The 22,049-nt window shown below is 39.3% G+C and overlaps 1 protein-coding gene across 2 annotated transcripts in view; it reads right to left on the bottom strand.

The window, feature by feature from the left end:
• Positions 1 to 22,049, bottom strand: part of TESK2 (testis associated actin remodelling kinase 2) — a 93,201-nt gene that overhangs the window by 28,775 nt on the left and 42,377 nt on the right. For both annotated transcript variants that reach the window (XM_080406135.1, XM_080406136.1), the window contains exon 4: positions 16,127 to 16,175. In XM_080406135.1, coding sequence (XP_080262261.1) covers positions 16,127 to 16,175 — 49 coding nt within the window. The remainder of the gene's footprint in view (positions 1 to 16,126; positions 16,176 to 22,049) is intronic.

Raw genomic sequence — 22,049 nt, 5'->3', positions numbered from 1 at the left:
TAATATTTGCACACAGAGTCCTGAATTGTCCCCAAGGCAAGCACCACACAGAGGTCAGTGCTCCCTCAGTGTCACATCAGTAATCCAATTCTTCCAGTCATTCAGGCTGATAATGCAAAAGCCAGCCTGATGGCCTATTTATTTTTCAGAGTCCTTGAACAATGCCTTTTTGGAATAGACGCAAAATTATGGACATTATTTCCTAATTGCCAAAGCAACTGAAAGAAAAATATTGTTCTCAAGCTCTTACTGGCACAAACCAGCTGTGTGTGGTAAGAATATCCTAAAGGACAGCAAGTGCACCTCTCCCAAAGAGAATACTGGATTTTATTTTGTCCCTGAAACATTTCAGTGCTGGTACAGTAAGGCTACAGCATACACATAATCTCTAAGCATTATTCTACAACAACAACACTCACCATTGCCTAAGTATACAAGCAACTGGAGCATGGATCTGATTGGGCTCCGACAATGAAAGCAAAGGACACTACATTTCATACAGTGACCTCACGGCTAAATGGAGCAGTGTTCAGACCTTTTCAAACTCTCTATCATCAGGTTGCAGTGAAACAGCTATCCATTATTCCTACTGCTAGTTTTTTGTCATGTAACGGGATACATCAAGTCAGTTTATCTGGTTGCCCGAGTCTAAAACTAACTGCTTTGGGTTGTTTATTTTTACTTTTACCACAACTTAACACAGCAAATTGAACACAGGCTTAAAAGACCATTTTAACTCACAAAAATATTATTTTCCTACAAATTTATCCAGAGCAAGAGCTCATGCTTCTGTTGCTAGAACAGAAGTTCAGCAAAACTATATTTGTTACAGTTCTCCCAAACCTTATGAGGAAAGAGAGCAGTAGCTTCTTTGAAGGACAAGCTACCCAGAAGCTCAGCCAAGCATAGGTGCTTTCTGGATCCAAGAGCATCAAGGAGGCTTCTGATGTTATAGCTTAATACTACAAAATGCAAAAGCAGCAGTATATAACCCCTTCCCACACAACAGTCAGGGCATAGGGAAACACACTCTTTTAACTTTAGGACAATAGGAATGCTTCCTTGCAAGACACTTGCAGTCACATTATCAGACTCAAGCATATGAAATGAGGAACAGAATGAAATTCAGTGTATAGTGGTACTTACACATAGCATTACATGCTTCATTTCAAGACACTAATACTGAACTTCAGCCGTCAGATTTTAGCCTTCAAAAATATTCAAATTATTCAAAATAAAAGGTTTGAACATACCAATATGAGAACTACAAGCTTTTAAAGAAAAGGCACATCAGATCCACATGATTCCAGCAGTTATTACTCAAAAACAAAAACTCCAAATATTGCCAGTTCTGAGGGGGAAGACCAAAGGGAATTGCAAAGTTGTCAATGCCACTTTAAAAACCAATACTGTTCCAATATGTAGGTCTAATATAAATAAGCCACCAGATACTGCACAGGAAAGCCAGGAAAAAACGTTGGCCTGGTATTTACTCAGCCTTAAATGTCACTGTTTGCCATTTAAAAAGCAACAAATAACGACAAGACACCCCTATACAGTAGCCCACATGTTGCCAAAGGCAATGCACTAAGTTGCTAAGAAAAGTAGGTGTAGAGAGTGCATTTAAGATGACAGACCAAATGAGGTAAATAAAGAGTAAGAGCCCCAGAGGTCCCGAACACTGTAAGACAAACACTGAGATAGCAACAAATTAATATACTGGAGAAGCCCAATGAAGGAAGCAGGCAGAGAAGCAGGAGGAAAGAGAAACTAGAATTGTGGCTGTAGCACCTTCAGTGTGGAGATGCAAGAGCAAAAGCCAGACTATGTAGCTGGACTCTACAGGGAAGCCTGGAAAGCAAAACACCACCACTGCAGAGACAAGTGCATTAAAGCAGTGTCAAGAGGCAAGAGCTGTGTATTTGTATAATTTCTAATGCTGGAAGTAAGAAGATAACCCTCACGCCTAATCAAAGAAAGCTGAGATCTTTTTCACTCTCTCAGCTTTCTGCAGAAGTTAAAAAAGTTTTAAACCACCTATTACAAGGAGGACAAAACCCAGTCTTCTGTTCTTGTTATGTTTAGCAGTCATCTGTAACATTCAGCACTGACTACTTTGAAGGCTTCTGGCTGCAAGACAACAAGCCAATGTACCCTTCTGCCACAACTGGTATAATTAGCTACTGTGGGAGGACTGGAAATTTCCCTGTTTCCCCCAACTGTTTTCATTAGCTTCAACTGTGCAGAACTGGGAAAAAAAGACAGTAGCAGAATGTTCAAAGCTACAGTAAGAGATACTACGAGTTGATACACCAAGACTGACTACCAGATTAAACTGAATTTTGAAGTTAGTTTACAGACCTCCACTTGGTTTGGTGGGGTTTTTTTAACCCATTTAAAAATCTACAAAACCACCTAACCCAAGCATCTCTGAACACTAACCCTCCATTTCCATTACATATCTAACACACTGATTGCACCAAACAAAATAAATTACATATTAGAACAGAACAAGTTGGATGTTTAATTTGGGCTGTACAAGTATATTTTTGGATAGCAGGTAAACTAATGTTGCCAGGGAGCAAACCACAAGTACTGAAAGTCAGAACATGCAGGTGAAGCAAGCACGTTTCACAGCAAAACTCAAAACTTTTTCATGAGAGACCAGAAGGGCTCAAGTGGCTTGAAAAAATAGCCTGATTGAAAGGACAGAAGAAAAGCCAAAAGTCTTCCCCTGAAGGCCACTTTTCTTCCCTGCTCCTTGGTTGCTGAAAACCAAAAGGGAAAAAAAGTCTGTAACCTAAAGTTAATTTCTCTTCAGCTTTTTAACCAATAAAACAATTCAGTTACTTGATTAAAAAGTATGTCTTTTCTTTAAAAGTGTTAACCATTTCAGGATTAAGATAATCCTGCTTTTAAAAGCATCAGCTGTTCATAGAGGAGAGGGCAAGCTTCCTTGTACAATTGCCATGGTGTTTACTCATCAGAACTTAGGACCGAAAGCCAAGAAACACAACTGATCTACCTCCGTTTCTTCTTCCGTGTCAGTTGTGGTGTTGATTGATTCACCAGCTCCTCCTTCTAAAAAGGCATGTACAGGCATGGCTTATTTTATAAGGGCAAACAAAAATTAACATGCACTAACTCAGGAAAGAGCTGTAACGAAAACCATTTGTTGGTTTTCCAAACATTTAAGTTTTGGCATGGAAAAGAATATGGCAAGATTTGCCTTCCTTTAATTCTCTATACCCGACAGCTCTTATGGTCAGCATACTGAATTTATCCCTTTCCTGTCATTCCATTCAGTCAAAACTTAATGTTCACTTGCTTGCCTGCTGCTAGAAACAGATTACTGTAGGTAACGCTTCCAACTGCGGGCACATAGCAACAACGCACTATTGCAACCCATATGTATGAAGGGTTTGAAATACTTCAGGAAATAAGCTTATTTTGTTGGAACCGGAAAACACTCCCAGTATATCTATACAAACTGACCTTGATAACCATTTTTCCTGCAATTATTTTAGTAGAAAAAAACAAAAAGCAAAGAAGGCCTAACAAAAAAACCCTCATTTATAATCTGAAGTCACAACCATCTGGATTCTAAATAGAGTCTAGTTTCAATGCAGATAAGAATCTGGGATATGGCAAGCTAGCAATGGCATAAATTAGCACACAGGCACAGAAGAGAAAGTACCTTGTTGCTGACACAGGCAACAGGAACAGCATCTCTACAGTAACACTTCTGTTAAGAGCATAAGGCTCTATCCATAATGACAGCATTCTGAACACACTAGACACTCGGCTCTGCCTAGAAGCAAGCTGTAGCCCCTGACAAGGAGCCTCTTATTTTAAAAAGGTCTTTCTCATCTTCCCCACAAAGATACCAGCAGTATCAGCCCACAGATTATATGCCTGCAAGATTCCAGATAAATAACCCATTTGCTTCATTTTGTGAAGCCTGCAGAACAGCTACAAGGATCTACTGAGAGCAGAACTTACAGCACACAGACACCTCTCATGCTACAAACTTTGTTTAAATTCTGCACAAGGAACACTGTTTTTGAGCTGTTTCAGAGTGCTTTTCCAAGCCTCAACTCTGCAGCTGTGCTGCAATGTCCATTTACATCTGAGGGTGCTCAAACACTTCGCTGGCAATTATAGAATGCACCAAGATCCCCTATTAATAGCAATGTGCAAAAGCAAACATTGAAAGAATTTTCGTGTACAGCCCTGTTTCTGAATGGCTTGGATGGCTGGTAAGTGAAATGAGGAAGTGAAACTACAAAACACTTTTTAATTCAAGAGTATGTTTCCTGGGGTCTAGGGTGAAGTGGGGTGGTGGCAGCGATGATGAAGAGAAAGCAATACAAACAAATTGTTTTTACTGGAAAATATCTGAGAAAAAAAACCCAGACAAAAAGTTAAAGGGCCAGCATCACATTATCTATTTGGACTGTATCTGTTCATACAAGCAACAGGAAAATCTACTCCTCAAGGCAGTATTCAGTTCTCCTCCCCTCTCTCCCCCTCATACCATAATAGCTGAGAAGTGTGCATCTTCTCACTCTTATTAACCTAGACATATTTCCAGGATATCTGAAAGTAACAATAAAAGAATTGCAGGGGTTGCAGTTCAAGAATGTTTTCATGTTTTGCTTGAGACAATGGCAAATGGTCCTGTAGGCTTACAACGAGTGTCAAAACACTGATACTAAAAATTCCTCCCCAAAAAAAGCCCACACAATATACACACACACCCCTCAACGGCATGTGTGCGCCACACATGCAGGGAAGGGAGAGAAGGAATGAGACAATGGAGCTTGCTGTTTGCAGTTCAACATTTACCTGCCTCTTCTCTTACTACCTTGTATCCTTACGACATTCTAAGAAGGATACTACCACAGCAAGATATTTAGCAAACATTCCTCAGAACACACTATAATTACATGCATCTATCTCAATTAAAATAATAAATAAAAAAGGTTCCTTGTACACTATTTAGGCTCTGAAGAGATGAAACAAGTCAATCATCCTCCTACAAGAGGGAAAAAATGAATTAAATTCAACATACAGCCTGTGTAGCCAAGATATTAAAAAAAAAAAAAAAAAAAAAAAAAAGAGAGAAAGAAAGAAGGGGGGGCTGGATAAAAGAAGGTTTAACCATAAGCTCTTATGCTCATACACAAGCATTTAAGAAAAAGACTAGAATTCAAAAGCTAGCACATCCAGAAGTTCTCACTGAAATAACTGGTTGCTCATCACTTCTGATCTAGCACCTGCATGCATAAATATAGACTGTGTGCCTGAAGTTAGACCCATTTTCAAAGTCTTGGCTTCTGTCTTTACATGAAGATTTCTTCAGTGTCTCTGATTATAGTACTTTTTACATCTGAACCTTCTATGTGAGAACCCACCCTTCTCTCCTCGCCTAACCACGTATTGCAAGTGCATCTAGCAGTTTCTCTGTGCCTTCAGCACAACCCAGCGCTTACGCAACTTACACTACTTGTCTGCTTTTGGTAAAAGGAGAGACTTTCTCTGTAGAATTATCCCCAGTGTGTTTAATTTACCTGGTCACCACCAACCCACAGTAGGTTTTTCCTTTAACTGAGCTGCCAGCACTGCCCTCCTGAGACAGAGCCTGTAAAGCCAGCTTGCTTCATCCATAAGTCTACATTTTTGTCAGCTGTTTCCTCACAACTAAGCTTTTTACTGCAGCTTTTTGAGAATCAATTCCACCTTTCTGTAAAGCAAGGATCCAATTGAACTTTTCTTACTTAATATTCTAATTCTGCACATGTCCATGATAAGAAGTCACTCTCTTTAAAAAGATGCATTTTGGGGGAACTGGTCAAATCGTATTACACAGACTGCCACAGGAAAACACACACAAATTCAGTAATTAAATCTTCCTCCTGTCCTCAGAGCAAGTGTTGTGACCAGGTACAGCATCATTTAACTTCCTATCAAACTAAAGCTATGCCACAGGGGGCCCTGCATCCTGTGGGGCTAATTTGGTATAAACAAACCAAAAATCAGTTTTAAAAAAATCTTCTATTGTTTAGTACTTTTCTGGAAACCCTCAGTCTTTGACCACTGCAATCAGACAAGATGGATAGATTTCATTTTTGAAAAGGTAAATAGCCATCAGATGTAGGGGAAAAAAAAAAAAAAAAAAGAAAAAAAAAAGGAAGAAAAGATCACCTAACTTAAATAAGGTCCTTTACATGCTTTCCAAGAACCTCACTTTTGATGTATAAGCACTCAAAATTGCAAAGCTACAAATCAGACAGACTTTGCTGAAACTCCTGTGGAGGCATGTATCATTTTTGCTGCAGAAAGAACTAAAGGGTCAAGCACACCACATATGCCGCAACATCAGGCTGCAAGAGTATGAACTGGAGATGGAATTTCAGCCAGAACACTAAATTTCCTGCCTCCTGTCACTGAAAGCCAGGCCCCCTTGTGTGATTTTAAATGGACTTTCTTGGTAAGTGCAGCACATCAAGCTGTGTTTGGGACTGAAGTCTTCTTTCTTTTTAACTAATTCACAAAAATATTTGGTGCCCAAGGAAAATAATATAAACAAAGTAAAGAGTATGTACTTTGTCTTAACTTCAGTGAAATAACGTCACTTAGACATACTGCTTTTTGTGTGTTACAAGATAATTCATGAAGCCTTAAAGTTACAGCATAAGGTTTAAACAGTGAGGTGTTTCCCAAATACCACCCACTGCCCTCCCTTTTCTACAAGCTTTTTAAACTCTGCTTGTTTTTAACAGTCTAATTTACTTATTACATGTACCACGTTTAATCTTGCATCCAGTGGTGCATAGCAATTGAGTCAGGTTTACTTCCACCTTTAATCAGCCTAACTCAAATCTCACGTAGGAGTTAGTGATGGGTACCAGAGTCTGCAGCTCTTCAGCTGTTGGAATAACAAAACACCCAGGCACCTGTACTGAGCCTACGGCATTATTTTTGAAAAAATGAGACATCTTTAGATGATAAAACAGCATGATGGTGTTCACATCCTTCTAACCCTCATTCAGTTTTCCTAGAGTTGATAATTTAGACTTAAGCATCACTGGAAACTGGACAATTTTTTTCCTTTTTTTCATGCATCCTTTCAAAAAGTGTAGTTAGGGCAGACATCCCTCCTCCCAAACCAATACAGCTGGTTAGTCTAGCACTCTCTAGTTAATGCTGCATCAGGGCATGGCTGCTTCTAGAGCTACCCGTGCTTCCTGACAAGGATCAATGACATAGGAATGGGTCTCTGCAATTCTGCAAACTGGGAAGTGTCAGACGAATTAAGCCTTTCATATGCGGATCTCTCAAGTTGGAGAGAGACATGCTGTACTCCTCTAGAAAGAATGAATCTATAGGAAAAAAGGACACTGCTTTGAAGATGAAAAAATATGATGCCTTGTAGAGCACAGAGAAAGGATGTAGTGGGTCATCAAGCACCGATCTACATTTGCTGAGAGTGCATTCAGTCACTTTTTACAAATTAAACTGAGAATTTAAGTGAAGCCTTGCAGCAAAACTGAACCTGATAGTCCACATATGCTGTGAAGAGTGCAAAACTTAAGACCAAATATGGCTCAAAGTGCTGACAAGTATTTTTAACATGCTATTATGTACAATCAAGAAATAAGAAGTGTCTGTACTGAACCAAGTTTATAAAAAAAATAACTGCATTTGAAAATTATTGAAGATGTACTAGGAATCATTTTGCAAGCTACACAGGGAACAAGAAAGCACACAAGATCTACATGTGGTCCTGGACAAAGCTATTAAAATAACTTATTTCAGATACATACACACATACAAGTACTTAATATTTAAATTTATAGATTTTTTTTTAATGTCACAATAATTTAAGCAAAAGCTAAAAATGATACTTCGATACAAGAAATCTGAAGGACATCCCAAGGCTTATCACCTTTAAGATTCAGGATCTTTAAAATTTCAAATAGATATTACTAGACACTTGGTTTGCCATGTTATAAACACATTCGTCTTGGAATATAAACGGAAGCTTCCTAACTTTTTGGCTCATACAAAAAGTCCCTATTACCTACGCCTGTTTCCTTTCAGCAAGATAGCTGCTGCATGGGACAGCTAAGGTGGTAACTTCCAGTTCCACCTAACTTAGCCCTACTGTTCATGTGCAATGAATTAGAAAGCACAGGCAAGACTTGTCTTTCTGTACATGTTCAGTTGGTTGGGTTTTTTTCACCCCAAAAGATTGAGCTGATATTCACATGCACCAGTAAGCAGGCACAGAGTAACAGATTTTTGCATCTTGTAGATTCATTTTAACGCTGTTCCCCAAAGTACAAAACCTCCACAGTTCTATGTATTTTTAAAAAAGGATGATAGAATTAACTAGATATTTCAAAGCGTCAACTAAATGCTTGCAAAATATTTCTGCAGTGAGGTAACTGTTTTTTCTCAAGAATAGAAACAAAGCAATATGCAGTTAGTGAACAGTCCTAACAGACATCTTATGTGATACATTCATTCTATTTTAGTGCTGGAAAAAACAGTTGCAATGAAATGGAATGATTTCTCACCTTTTACATTAAAGACTAGCCTAGTCTTCCTAACACCAGAGTTATTTCCCTGCTCTGTTTTAAACCCTACTGCTGCTGCCATGACCCCTACTCTTCTCCTCAGGTCTCACAGAGAACTTCTCACACAGTCCTCAGCCATTAAGGGAGGGGGCAACTACTGCGGCATCAGACAAGGTTACTGTTACTCTTCTCTAGAGGTCAAATCCCTGGGGTCCAGATGAATGGTTTTCTCTTGACCCTGAAAGCAAGTACATGCAAGGACGGCCTGACTCTTAATGACTCCTGTAAGGGTAAAGCTAATGAACCCAAACCACCAAATTAACAGAGGAATTAACAGATGTGTGCTGGCTGGACTCCCAGTCCTACAACAAAAGCAGCAAAAGGAGCAAGCAAATAACAGCAATAGGTACTCTAGTTTTATAATCCATACATCCCTGGAATTAAATATATTCAGTTCTAATACTGAAGCCCATACCAGGAGCAGTACAAAGGAACCATACTAACAGAGGACCTGATGCCTCCGAGATACTTTTGGGTAAGGCTAAATTTCCACTTCTGGTACTTGGGTTTTATACCTCCCAAGGCCCACAATGCCTCTACACTTCCCAGCACTAGAACCAGTACAGCACCACTGAAAGAACTCTTCTTCCTGTTCCCAGGGAAGCAAATAAAACGAAGCCATAGCTTTAATGAATACTATGAAAAATATCTGAACTAAAGGCAAAAAGAATAAAGCATGAAAGTAGAGATTTATTACAATATTAATCCACAAATCGTGCTTTTCATTGGCTAAAAGTTCATAAGGATCAATTTAATCTGCAGAATTTTACACATACTTGGAGCTCTTACAAAGTTTAAACAGCAGTCCTTCTGCAGCATCCCACAGCCAGGAGGCATTTTAAAATGCCAGCTGCTGGCTGCTGAAAATCATACGGAAGGCTTGGGGGTTTTATCCTTTGTCATCATAGCACATAAATCTTTTTTTTAAAAGTTACTTCAAAGTAAATTCCATCTTTTTTACACTACTCTGCATCAAAACTCATTCTCACAAAAGGAAGATGTTTAGAATTAGCAGGTACATTCTCAGAGCTGTCAACAAAAACATCCAAGAGAAAGTTTGCACAGTGGCTCACTTCATTCCTCCATACAGTCACAGCAGTTGCCAGTTCCACAAGACCATAACGTAAATAACTTGACATGCTGCTGGAGACCTCCAATACGCTCAAGGAAGATGCTTTATGTATGCAAATTAGACCAAGTTGGACGGGAATTGGAGACCAGATCCGGGGAGAGACAAAGGACCAAAACATCTCTAGAGTTTCCCCACCCCTTTGCTTTTTTGCTTTTCCTCATGAGTTTTCTTTTTTCAATACTACAGTCAGACAGACTATATGAAGTGCCTAAAGAAGATTTCAATAAGCAAGGGTAGCTAACAAAAAGCACAAGATATTAAGGAACACAAACTGATCTGGAAGCCTCTAATCAGTATGGCTTGACTGTACACATTGGGAATACCTAAACCTTTAATCTTACATGAAGTAAAGGGCTTCCCTACAAATTTTCTTTTTTTTCTTTTTTTTCTTTTTTTGCTATAAATTGGATGGCAGCATCCAGCAGATGCGTAACATTTTCTAACAGAATGAAGTTGAGAGTCCTTTCATTTCTCTTAATTTTTTAATTGGTGCCACCTTTAACACAACTTTCATCTTCAGTTGTCTCAAAGCTCAGGCTAATCAACTTAGCACTGCAGCTATTCTCTTTTTTTGAGTGACAACTACCAGAGCCACCTTATCCAGGAACTACAACAGAGTTAAATACTTGCACTGCTAAACAAGTAAAACCAAAGTTATTCAAGCAATATGAATCACACTGGTCAAGTAACATTAGGGATTAGCAAGTGTTACAGGAGATGCAGGGGAGGAGGGAGCAGGAATGGTGCTCCAGGGTTTTTTAAAACTCTCCGAAGAGTGCAATTGCCATCTGGAAGGCAACGTATGCCTACAATTTTTGCTGTAGCATAAAGATTTTGAAGGAGACCTAAGTGATGTCTGTCTGGTTTTCTCCATTCCAAGACTCTCCTTAGAAAGGTGCCTAAGAACTGAGGGGAGGAAAAAAGAAAGAAGGTCAATTAAATATTTTTAATGGTAGATTCTGCTTCTGAAAGCTGTATATCAGAAGGACATTCTTGCTTGAAGAACTTACTTCCCCTTCCTTGTAAAAGGATAATTCAGCACAATTGTAACAATTCTGAGAATTTTAAGATTTTCTTCCCAATCAGTGCTATCTTCAAAAGTAAAACAAACACCAAAGAAAACCCCCAAACACACACACAAAAAAAGGAAGATCTTTGAAGGCCTGAAACTCCACTAAATGCATTTATAGTTTACTTACATTATTGTTATTGGGAGAAGCAGTGAAGGAAAGTTTTCAGTTATCACAGAGGAGCTTATTGAAAAAAATCCTCTCTTCAAAAGCCACAGGCTTTTTCATTAAGATGAGCTTTAGTAGTAAAAGTGATACACTGGGTGGGGGTGGCAAAGTCTTTTCCAATTGCTACATAACAGCATTCTTGTCTCAAAACAATGGATTGTAGTTGATGGTAAAAACAGCAGTGTCAAATCCAGTAGGCTATTACAGTGCAACATGTCAAAATTGTCAAATAGCCATTATCTTGCCCAAGATAAAAATTAACAAGTCTGGAAGGATTTCCGTAGTAAATTTGTTCCTAGGGGTTATGATACAGCTATAAAAAAACCCACAAATTAAACGGAAAATCTGCACAAGTTCAAAGAATTCTGTGGATTCTCTTAAAAAAAAAAAAGTTAAAGCACCAGTCATGATTTTTCTTACAGCACTTTCTGCCACATACATCTGCATTAAACTCTGTTGTCCATACTACACGTGCCAGCATGCATTATTGCTGACAACGCCACTCTGAGCACCCAGGAAACATTTTAGACTTCAGGGCACTTTCATGCACCTCTGCACAAAGCCCCTGCAAGGTGCAGTACGTGGGGCAGCTAATAAGGAAAACTCACTCACTGGGATGCACAGAAAGGCAGGCTCGCCCCTTAAAGTTATCTCACCATTGTTCCGATGCCACATATACAGGACCTTAAACCCAAGGCTGCCCAAATGTACTCTTAGACCCAAGAAACACCTAATACCACACCAGATACTTGGGATGGAATCAGAAGGACTTAACTTGGTAGGATGCCAGCACCTGCAAGAAGGCAGGCTGAAAGGCTGCAGGAGAGGCATGTCAGCCAGGCGGACAGCAGATCCAGCTGCCAGCTGAAACAATACTGTCTGCCCCTCCATCACAGACCGTGTGCTCCTATCACACTGCCACGGCCCTTCTCCCTGGCTCAGAAAGCTCCAGTGCATGTCAGATCCTGCACAAAGCAAGTAAAGCTACAGCTTCAGAATGTGGCAGCAGAGCATTTGTCCACTTTTTTACTATCATAAAGTATGAATTAATAGCCATAAAACTTCCGTTGTAACAATTCACTATTGTTTTTGAAGCACTGCAATTTCAAGATATCCCAATCAACACATAATAACTCCCTTCCCCATCTTCTATACACATAGCTGTCAGGGTTTTCACTTCCTTCAAGAGGGAATTATCAAGCTGTATGACTCATTCTGTGCATATATATACATCTAATTATAACAAGATTTTAGCCTGAGCTCTCTCTTAGAAATTCAGATAAACGTGTTTAACAGAGTTCAACAAATAATTTAAGATCCATAAAAAGATATTAAGTGGCTTTTATATGCTAGACTGCATGCTGTCTGCTTCAATGTAATAATATAGGCCTATAGAACCTGAAATGCACATACAAATTTGCTTCCCATCTAAAATGGGTGCTTGCATCCATTCCATGGTAAATGTGTCTGGGGTAAGATCATACGCTATTGCTATTAAGCCACGGCTGCTCCACACTAACTGGCTCACGACTTCATGTCCCCTGGAGTGTATGCTGTCTGCTAACCTCCTGGCAGTGGCTCAGATCTGGTCTCCGAATGCTCAGCAGGATATCATGCTAACTGACACCAGAGCCTGTGCTAGTATGCAAGTTTCTCCAAGTCTGAGGATGCTGTGTGCCAGGAAATTAAGAAATGGAAGCAAACAGAGAGTTGTCAGATTAGGAAAGTGGCCCGAAAACAGAGAGGCACTTGAAGGAGAGGCTGAAATTAGGTTGGAGAGGCATGCAAGTACAGCAGGAAGCCCTGCAGATTCTTGTAGCTACAGAAACAAACCACTAGCTGCAGATTAGAGCTGAATACTGAGAAAGGAATACCCAGTTCCTGGCTTTCCAGAAAAAGAGCATAGCAATAACTCATCTGAGTGGTACACCTATCAAAGCATCTACTTCACTTCCCTTAAATGTTTCTTAACTATGCGCTTGCAAGGATAGAAGTCTCTGCCAGCCTAAACCATTCTGTGACTCTAAGGATAGATACTGAACTACTTCAGAGGAGGCTATGCCATAGTTTCTGGCTTTAGCAGAACTTCAAAAACAATACTGGATTTTCAAAACTGATAAGACTGTGGATTCAGAACAAGGCCAAAGTCCTAGTGCAGCCTGTAATTAAACAATTCCATTCGTATTTGTAAAAAACCTCAAAACAAACAGAAACTGCTTCTTGCCCAACAGTTTTAAAAACAAAAGCCACTTGAGAGAGGACAATTACAGCAATGTAAAGTGCTGCCAAAAGGGAAAAACCCAAGGCCTACATACCATCAACACCTTCATCAAGCAAAAACCTGCTCGACATAATCCACTGCGTTTAGCCTCCCATGGGTTTAAACGTGCAAGAAAAAAAAATCTGTAACACTTTGGAATCTGCCTTCCAATAACAAAGTGCTCTATATTACTAATGTAGCCCCTTAGAAGGCTTATAAAATCCTCAGGGCTCCTCTAACACCATTTGTGGTTGTTGCCCTGTGTGTTAATAGCACAGGAGGCTATTAAGTACAGATCATTTAAATCCATTCACCAAACATTTGCCACAAGTTCTCAACTTCTTCTGTCATGAAAACATATACACACAAAACAAACACAATTTCCCATCGTGCCCTCAGACACAAGTTCCAAGTGATGCTGTATGCCTTTTACTTAAGCATATCATCAACTGTACTCTCAAAACACAAGAAGGGATAATTAAGCTCCTTACAGAACAGGTCCAGCATAGGCTACTGCAAGAGAGGATTCTCCTTGCAGTGACTCAGTCACCTATTGAGCAACAAGCCTTTGAACCAACAGTGTCATCCCCAAAGAAGTGAAACTCTGGCAGAAATCCTCCGAGTGCTAGCATCACTAGCATCAGGCTAGTATCAATTATGTTGAGCACTGGAAGCTAGGAGACCACCTTTTTGGACCACAAGCTGACAAAAGCCACAAGACAGTGGCTGATTTGTTTATCCTCCTGGGCTATATTTGAACTAGTGATCCACCATCTCCATCTTACTAGTAACTCCTTCAGCTAGCCATTTCAGCCCCCTTCTCTAACCTCCAGAAGTCTTCGGAACTCAACTATTACTCCACACACACTTCAAGAGGAAAAATGCCATTACTGTTGCCAGAAAACACAACTAATTCCACCTGGAACACACACAGCTCTGAACTTTTAAAAGCTCTGTAAAACTAAAGAACAACTACTGTATTGCACAGAATTATGTGTGGATTCCCTAGAACATCAACTTATGATGGCCTTCGGTTGTGGTTTTTTTCTATTGAAGGTATTACATGTCCACCTTGGTCCACATAAGAAAACCAGTGATCACTACACGTACTTTTATAATATGTCCCTAAAACTATTGTGTTTCTCAAAGTTTTGCAGCAACCCTCTTCAGTCTAAAACCTTTCTTCTTTGGTCTCAAGATGCTTCAGGAATCTCTTCTGTTATTCTGAATTGTAACTATAAAAAGTTATTCTTTGAACTCTTTCTTAGATTTATTTGCTTGCCAAGAACACAAAAATAGCTGAACAAAGCAAGCAGCTACAAAGTTAGTTCTCCATGAGGAAGCATCTGTGCTGGTTTCATTTTCTTGGCTTTCGGGGGGGGGGTGGGGGGTGGTTAAATGGCAAGCAACTGGGATGAAGGGGGGGAACAAATAAACCAACCAACCCAAAAAAACACACTGAGGAAGATCGGCTAAGATTTAGTACAGCGAAATGTTATAAAGCTCTATCTCTTCTAGGATGTATTAAGTGAGTGGAAGGGTCTGAAACCTTACAGTTTTAACTGATGAGGGGTCCAAAAGAAATTAGCAATAACGTTAGCAAAGCCTGCCTGCAAGAATTGATCAGCCATCTAACGTCAAATCTTAGAAGTTTCCTCTACCAAGCACAGGGCAGGGGGAAGATCAAATAAACTGTCCCACTCATATCAAAGGACACCTCACACATACTATATCTTGAAATTTTTGAAAGTGTCTGTACCTTTGCTCTCACACTAGAAATATGGCCACTGTGAACTAGTGTGCATCACTCAAATAGTAGCTAGAACAAGAACTGCAGACCTGTCACCCCAGAAGGCGAAGAAATTCACTGCCCACATATGTGCATCTTTGTCTCAGAGCTGCATATGAAAGCTATAGAAAGCGACAGCCACATGTATCCTGATAACTCCATACAGCTATCCAATCTTCTCATTTTACAGCAGCTCTTGGCAAGCATACCAGGAACCTGTTTTAATTGCTAACTAATAACATACTTGTCTTCCGGGGGTGGGAAAAGGGTTAATCTTTTAATTAAGCAGTTCCTACAAAATAGAAGTAAATATGAAACAGTACCTTTATAAACCATGAGTTTCTCCTCAATCTATACTCAAACTAAAACAGCAGGAAAACTATTTTCTTGATTTTGACTCAAAACGGGCAATGCTATTCCTGACAAGAGCATACACCCTTCTTGGTTTTCCTGAACAGTTTACAGGGAGATTAAACATACAACCCAGTAAAACCCAGTGGGAAGACTCACACAAATGGAAACTTCAGTTTCTCATTTGATACCTGTATCTTGGCCAGGGTATACGGGCAATGGAATAATTCCTTTTTATGGGACCCAGATTAAGCTGTGATCTTGATGGTATTCCAAATCAGGAAGTGGTAGGGACTGAATACACTAACACCACCCAGCTGAAACATCCCCAATTCACCTATGAAACATAGACACAACCAGAGGATAAGTAAGACTTAAATACAATGCAATGTCACTGAAACAATTAATATTTAGGAGAAGCTCAACGGTAGTCCATGTCTCTCATTTAGAATATTATCAGTGAAATTTTATGTTCCTACTGTGAATTTTTTTATCCTAATAAGCACTTCCGACGAGAAAAGACATACAAGGGCTATGAGCAAAGTACAGTTCTGAGGCCTGATCCTGCAGTCTTCCCACTGCAATGCAAGCAGCATGTGATTAACTCACTAATCACCATAAAAGAAACTATCGCTCAAGGTGAACAGCCATTGCAGAATCTGGCCTGAGAACTGGTGCATATTCAGTATGTATATCATGAAATAGTCTTACCTCAGTAAGTGCGTGCAGCTGTCCTTGATGCACACAGACACCCATAAACCTACAAGAAACAAGAAAAGAAAAGTGGTTTGGGCTTTTTTCCCCCCCCCTCATTCATTTGTTTTTTTTCTTTAAAGAAACTAAGAGATTAAGTAGTACTGGATATGCCAAGAGAGAAGGAAAAAGAAAAAAAAAAAAAAAAAAAGTCAGCCTCACAGATATGGCACACCTCAAGGCTGATTATTTAAACAGCACAAAACAAAATCATGTGTCTACACTACAATACAATTTGCATCAGCAGTTCCAAGAGAGCACAGGAGACAGCTCAGACTCAAGATGGAAAGTTCCTAATTTGACTATAAGCAAAGGCCAGCATATAATGATTTACAGGAACAGCCTCAGAGTTCTGGTTTAAGGAAGTTTAAGCCAAGTAATCCACTGTTGATCTGCATAAATAGAATATTACTTCCCTTTGCATTTTGCTGCCTAAGCATAAAGATGTTTCTTCCTATCCCATTCCTAACCACTCAGGAATATGAGGGCACATACGTGCAATATACTTCCTCTCCCCAACCCCCCATTTCCAACACTTGGATTGAAGCAAGTTTCAACAGTATCCAGCGTACACATATCCCACAAAAGGTTACCTATGCTGCACAAGGTTCAGAATCATGCTGCTAATAGTAATGACTGTCACCCTCAGTTTTTCCGGAAAGCAATAGAAAACGTGCCATACATTGAATATATGAGGAACAACTGAAAGCTCATTTTTACCACCGTACAAGCTGAACTTAAGTGACAAAATGCAAATTGATATTAATGGTAAACATCTTCCATGAGAAAATTCAGTAAAACTTAAATTGTAGGCACTTCAGAGCTCTCCCTGCACAGTTCAAGTATTGGTTCTTTTTAGATTAATTAATTTCCATTTTTATCATTTAGATTTTGGTCTCAACAAGCAAAATCCACATTGTCTGTCACTTCCACAATGTTCAGAAATTTCCACTTTGCAAGCAAATTGTAGAAATGCGTGATTTCATTAAATGTGACGGGAATCTTGTAGAGAACAATTTGAAGGAAAAGGAGCTTTTATAACCTCAACCACTAGCGAATTTAAAAACAAAATTATGCAAGACATATGTAGTACTAGTTCAGCTAAGCTGCTTTTGAAGAAATGAATGATCCTCACTGTTCTCTTGTCTAACAGCTGACTGGTAAATTACAAGCAGCCAAAGAAAAATAATATAGGTAAGGTCCTTTGCATAAGCTTAGCTGTGGAAATCGGTTTTTATAACCAAAGAAGCAGGACTTGTACTTGAACAGCTATTGCCTGCTCTCACCTCAAACAATATTCCCTGAATTAAATATGCAAATTTTAATTTAAGAGATAGTGAAAATGCAGTTCCTTTTGTTTAATGAAAAAACAATGGGACACAACCAGGTGTTCAGGGGAAAAGGAAGAAGGATTCTTTTAGATATACCATCTACTCAAAACACTGCTGTTTGAGTTTCACTTCACACAGCAACTGCATATGAACAATTTTGTAAACAAGTTGACAAATTAAGCCTCCTGAGACTAAGAAATCCAGACTCTTACAGAGCTGAAAAATCTGTTTCTTCCTTAATGCAGCATTCTGAAAGGCTCCAGAGCTATCGGGCATGGTGTTAATAGCTTTATTCACAAACAAAAACTGAAAAAAAATCCAAAATATAAGTTCCACTATTAGACAACTTTTGAAAGTATTTTCTCTTTTATGAAACATGCTAATGACACAAGGTTAACCCAGTACTGCAGTGTTTCAATTCAACAAAAAATGAGGCTAAGTAATTGAAAGTAATAATGTTTTCATCTATATGTCAACTCTTCTTTTGTAAAGGTGTATTAAGTACTTTCATATTAGGAATTCACTGTATTTGACTTATTTCTAAAATATGAATGTGATTTAAGAATTTATCAAAATTTTGCCAAACTTAATTTTCTTGTCTCATCTTTACCAATAAAAAAAACAACACTGTCACCCAAAGACTGGTAGAATTTAACTTCTTCTGCCAACCTGTCTTGGTCAAGGGAAGTCTCAATGGAAACATTCATTACCTTTGTGAACCTACACTTAAGGAAGAAAAGACACACTGGCTCAGGTTACCAAGAGTAAGAGTTCAAGAATTCTTAAGCGTTTAGGGTTTCTACTGGGAAACAGATATACATCTCTAATTTTAAATCAGAAATTAAAACCAAAGCTCAATATCATGATCTCATGGAAGAAAGCTGGACATAAAGACACATTTATAACCCCCACGTATTTAGAAGTTATTACCCAGGAAAAGAGAAACCAGATACACTGATAAAGACAGAATTAATGAGTTTACAAGCAACATACTGAAATCATTTAAACTTTGTGTCAAGAAGCTCAGTTTTCAGACTCTGGAAAATAGATTGATATAATAGACCTCTAGTGATCCATATTCCTGGAAAACTTCTTCCTAGCTGCTGTATCAAGCAATAATAAGCCTCTTGGTTAAGCCAAGTACTGCTACAAAACACTGTTGGAAAACATTTTCACTAAAAGATAATACACACAGCTGCTACCAGGAAATACAATTACCAAGCAAGACTTCACATAAAATTTTACATTTCTGAGATTGCCCTAGATGAGAATGCAAGTTCTGTGGATAGGAAGCTGACATGCTGGTCCAGTACAGCTGAGATTATTCCTGTTGGCTAGACGCACTGTCTCCAGAGCCAAAATGCGCTTGTAGGTGAACATCAGCAGAATGTCTTGTCAGCCAAAGGTTACATTTCCTATAAGCATTGCTAGTTGGCAGAAGCTTCAATGAGCCAGTCATCCACAAAACAGGAGACCACTTGCAGATTTCAGGAAGTTTATTTTCAAGACAGTGTATGTGGCCTTATCAGGAAAGCTGAAGCACTTCCAAAATCCTAACTAGTGGTTGGAAAAGTTTCCCCAGAAGCTGCAAATATGAAGGATGCTATTTGAGTCTACCCTATAAATACAATACAGAACACTTCCACCACAAAATGCTTTCTAACAAATGTCAGCAACGTTCAGATGTTGGAAGTCTCTTTCCATAAACCAGATTATTCCTCAGTCTGGAATATCTGCCCTCCTAGAAAAGAGCATGAGAAGGTACTCTGGATATTTCTTAGAGCCATTACCCAAACTTCTCCCAGTTCAGTGAGACTGCAAGGGAGAAAATTCTGGACGGGAAGGGGGAGACAAAGAACTGTAGCATCAGCCTGCAATCTTTGCCTTCTTGATAAATCAAGGAAAACTAATATCCAGATTATAAAGCCACTGCGGACATCTAGACACTGAACACATGTTTCCCATTAAAGGAAGTTCACTGGGACACATTTCTGTTCTGTGGATAAACCTGGGGCAGCTAGAGTCCAACATAGTAAAAATCGATGCCCTCTGAAATTTACTGTTTGTATGAGAAAATTCGGCCATTTGATGATACATCAAACATAAAAAACAAAACAAACACACCAAGGCAAAAGTCTCTCCTATGAGCTCAGTAACACTAACAGAACCAAGGTCAAGATACACATACTTCATTGCACTGACTGTTGAAGAAGGGAGAGGGTGAGTAAGAATGTAAAGTCTGTGTTAAGACCCTCCTTAATGTTTTAGTCACCATGCTAGATTAAAAACTTATTTTAAAATAATTTCTACACTTGCATTTTGATTGTAGACATAGATGTAAGGCATTTAACAAAATACAGAAACTGTAACATATTATATACAACACATACAGCCTCTTTCCTGTCTTGTGCACAGCATTTCTAAAATACTCCTTTTTGATAACAACATCACAGAGAGAGAAGTAAAAATATTTGTCTTTTCTGTTAAAACATTGCTCAATACAGGACAAAGGATGTTAAGAGACAAAAGCCATCCCTCTGCCTATTGTAACAAAGTCCATCACAAGTACTTTCACAAAAAGGAAGGTCTGAAAGGAGAAAACCGCACACAAAACAACCCTGGTACAGCATCCCAAGGGTACTAGATCTGTCTGAAAGGAGACTAAATAAAACTCTCCTTCAAAGTTCATGTAATGCGCACACTGCTTGCTTATTTGTGTGTGTGCACACACAAGAAGGTGGATTTAATCAATGAGTCAATCTGCCTGCACACTCTCTGCCAAACACGCAGCAATACCTCCAAGTACTCCCATGAGAGCACTTAAGACATGAGCTAAGGCTTTCTGTGTACACAGTGTTTCAAATGAAGTCCCCAAGGTACAGATCAAATAAAGAAATACTTTTTCATGCAAACAGTAGTGATATTAATGACTGAAATTCTATCTCAAAATTGAAGATACACTAATTTAAGAGACAGCACAGCAGATTGAGAGTCTGTGTTAGCATACCACTGCATTTGTGAAAATGAGAGAAACACACCTGTAAGACATTACCAGAATGAAAAGGTATCAGGTCTCTCGGGCTGCAGACCTAAGGCTCCCAGCCTAGGACACAAGGACAGATTTCTTGAGTCCTTTCCAGCCTTATTTTCTTATTTTGATTTGGGTAAAAACTCACAACTATGGCAGCACAGCAGCATTCAGAGAAGCAGCAAAGCAGTAAAAAACATTTACAAGCATCTACCAGACCTTTCATAACCCTGGTACCAGATCTAACCCGTGCCTTGAACAGCATTGCACTTTAAATGGGACACAAGCTAATATGTGGCCGTGAAGAAATGCTCCCAACTGCTGTTTTCCCTAACCCCAGCAATTGCAGTCTTGCCATGTATCAGCTAACCTGTACTAATGTGGCTATAGTAAACAACGCATGGTGCAAACCAGAACTCCACCTCACTTTCCCACTCCTGTTCTCACCATCTGTTTTGAGAAAGATGTGATAAAGCCAGCACATCCCACACCCAGGGCAGGGAGAAGTGTAGATCAGAGGTAGAAAAGCATTTTAGTTCTCTATGTTTAGCTTGCATGCAGGAGTGACATGGAGATTGGAGACGAGGTTGATGGTAGAAACACAGCAGAACACTCCGTGAACACCATCAGTCTGCTTTTGCCCTGTCCACTCCTAAAATGTCCCTAAGCTGGTCCCTGGGGAAAAAAAGCAAAACAAAAGTAGCTCTTTCATACATAGCTTCTTATGATCACCTGACAGTGACTGAACAAGAAGTTACGACATTACGGTTAACATTTACTCTGCCTCTGGAATCACAGGAAGCAAGAGGGAGGGAGACAAACAAAAACCCTCTAAACCCCTTTACTTTTTTCCATCATGCCAGTGTAGCTGCAAGAGCTGGAGTCTTCTATTCCAAAATATCCTTAAGAGACTGACAAAGAGGTTCCATTTTTGCCAAAATAATCCCTCTAATAGTTTCTCATTTTCTTGATGAAAAATGCATCAGAAAATATTTCTATATGTATATATATACACACACTCGGTGGAAAACGAGCGTAAGGCAGATATTGTCCAGATGATCCAGAACCCACTGAAGCTCAAACGAGCAAGTGTGTGTGTGTGTTTGACCACTTGAATCTTTATGATGCTACCATAGGGACAGTATACTAACTGGGGACTCGGTAAGAGAAAACTAAGCTTTTCACTTACATCAGTCTTCTGATCAAGATGGATCTACATAGCAGGCCAAGAGCAGAATTTGAACACAGAAATACTGAAATGAGTGGGGATATTTAAAGTTAGCCTTTCGCCCCATGCCCAGAAACATGTTATTTTTAAAGCCTAAATAACAAGATTTATATTTCACCAAGTATTAGAAGCAGAGAAACTGAACTGCCTTGACACAACTCCATCTGCTATAGTAGTACAGAAGTGTCACTATGGCAAAAAGCACAGACCTCTCTCTAGGTAATCTCTACCGAGCTAAGGAATGGAAGCAAGTCAGCAAGTACAGACAAACTCACACTCCAGAACAGTGACGGC

Source organism: Falco punctatus (assembly GCF_963210335.1).
Source record: "Falco punctatus genome assembly, chromosome: 11".
NCBI classification, from domain to species: domain Eukaryota; kingdom Metazoa; phylum Chordata; class Aves; order Falconiformes; family Falconidae; genus Falco; species Falco punctatus.
The sequence above is the reverse complement of the archived record's forward strand: the minus strand, read 5'-3'. Positions and strand labels throughout refer to the sequence as shown.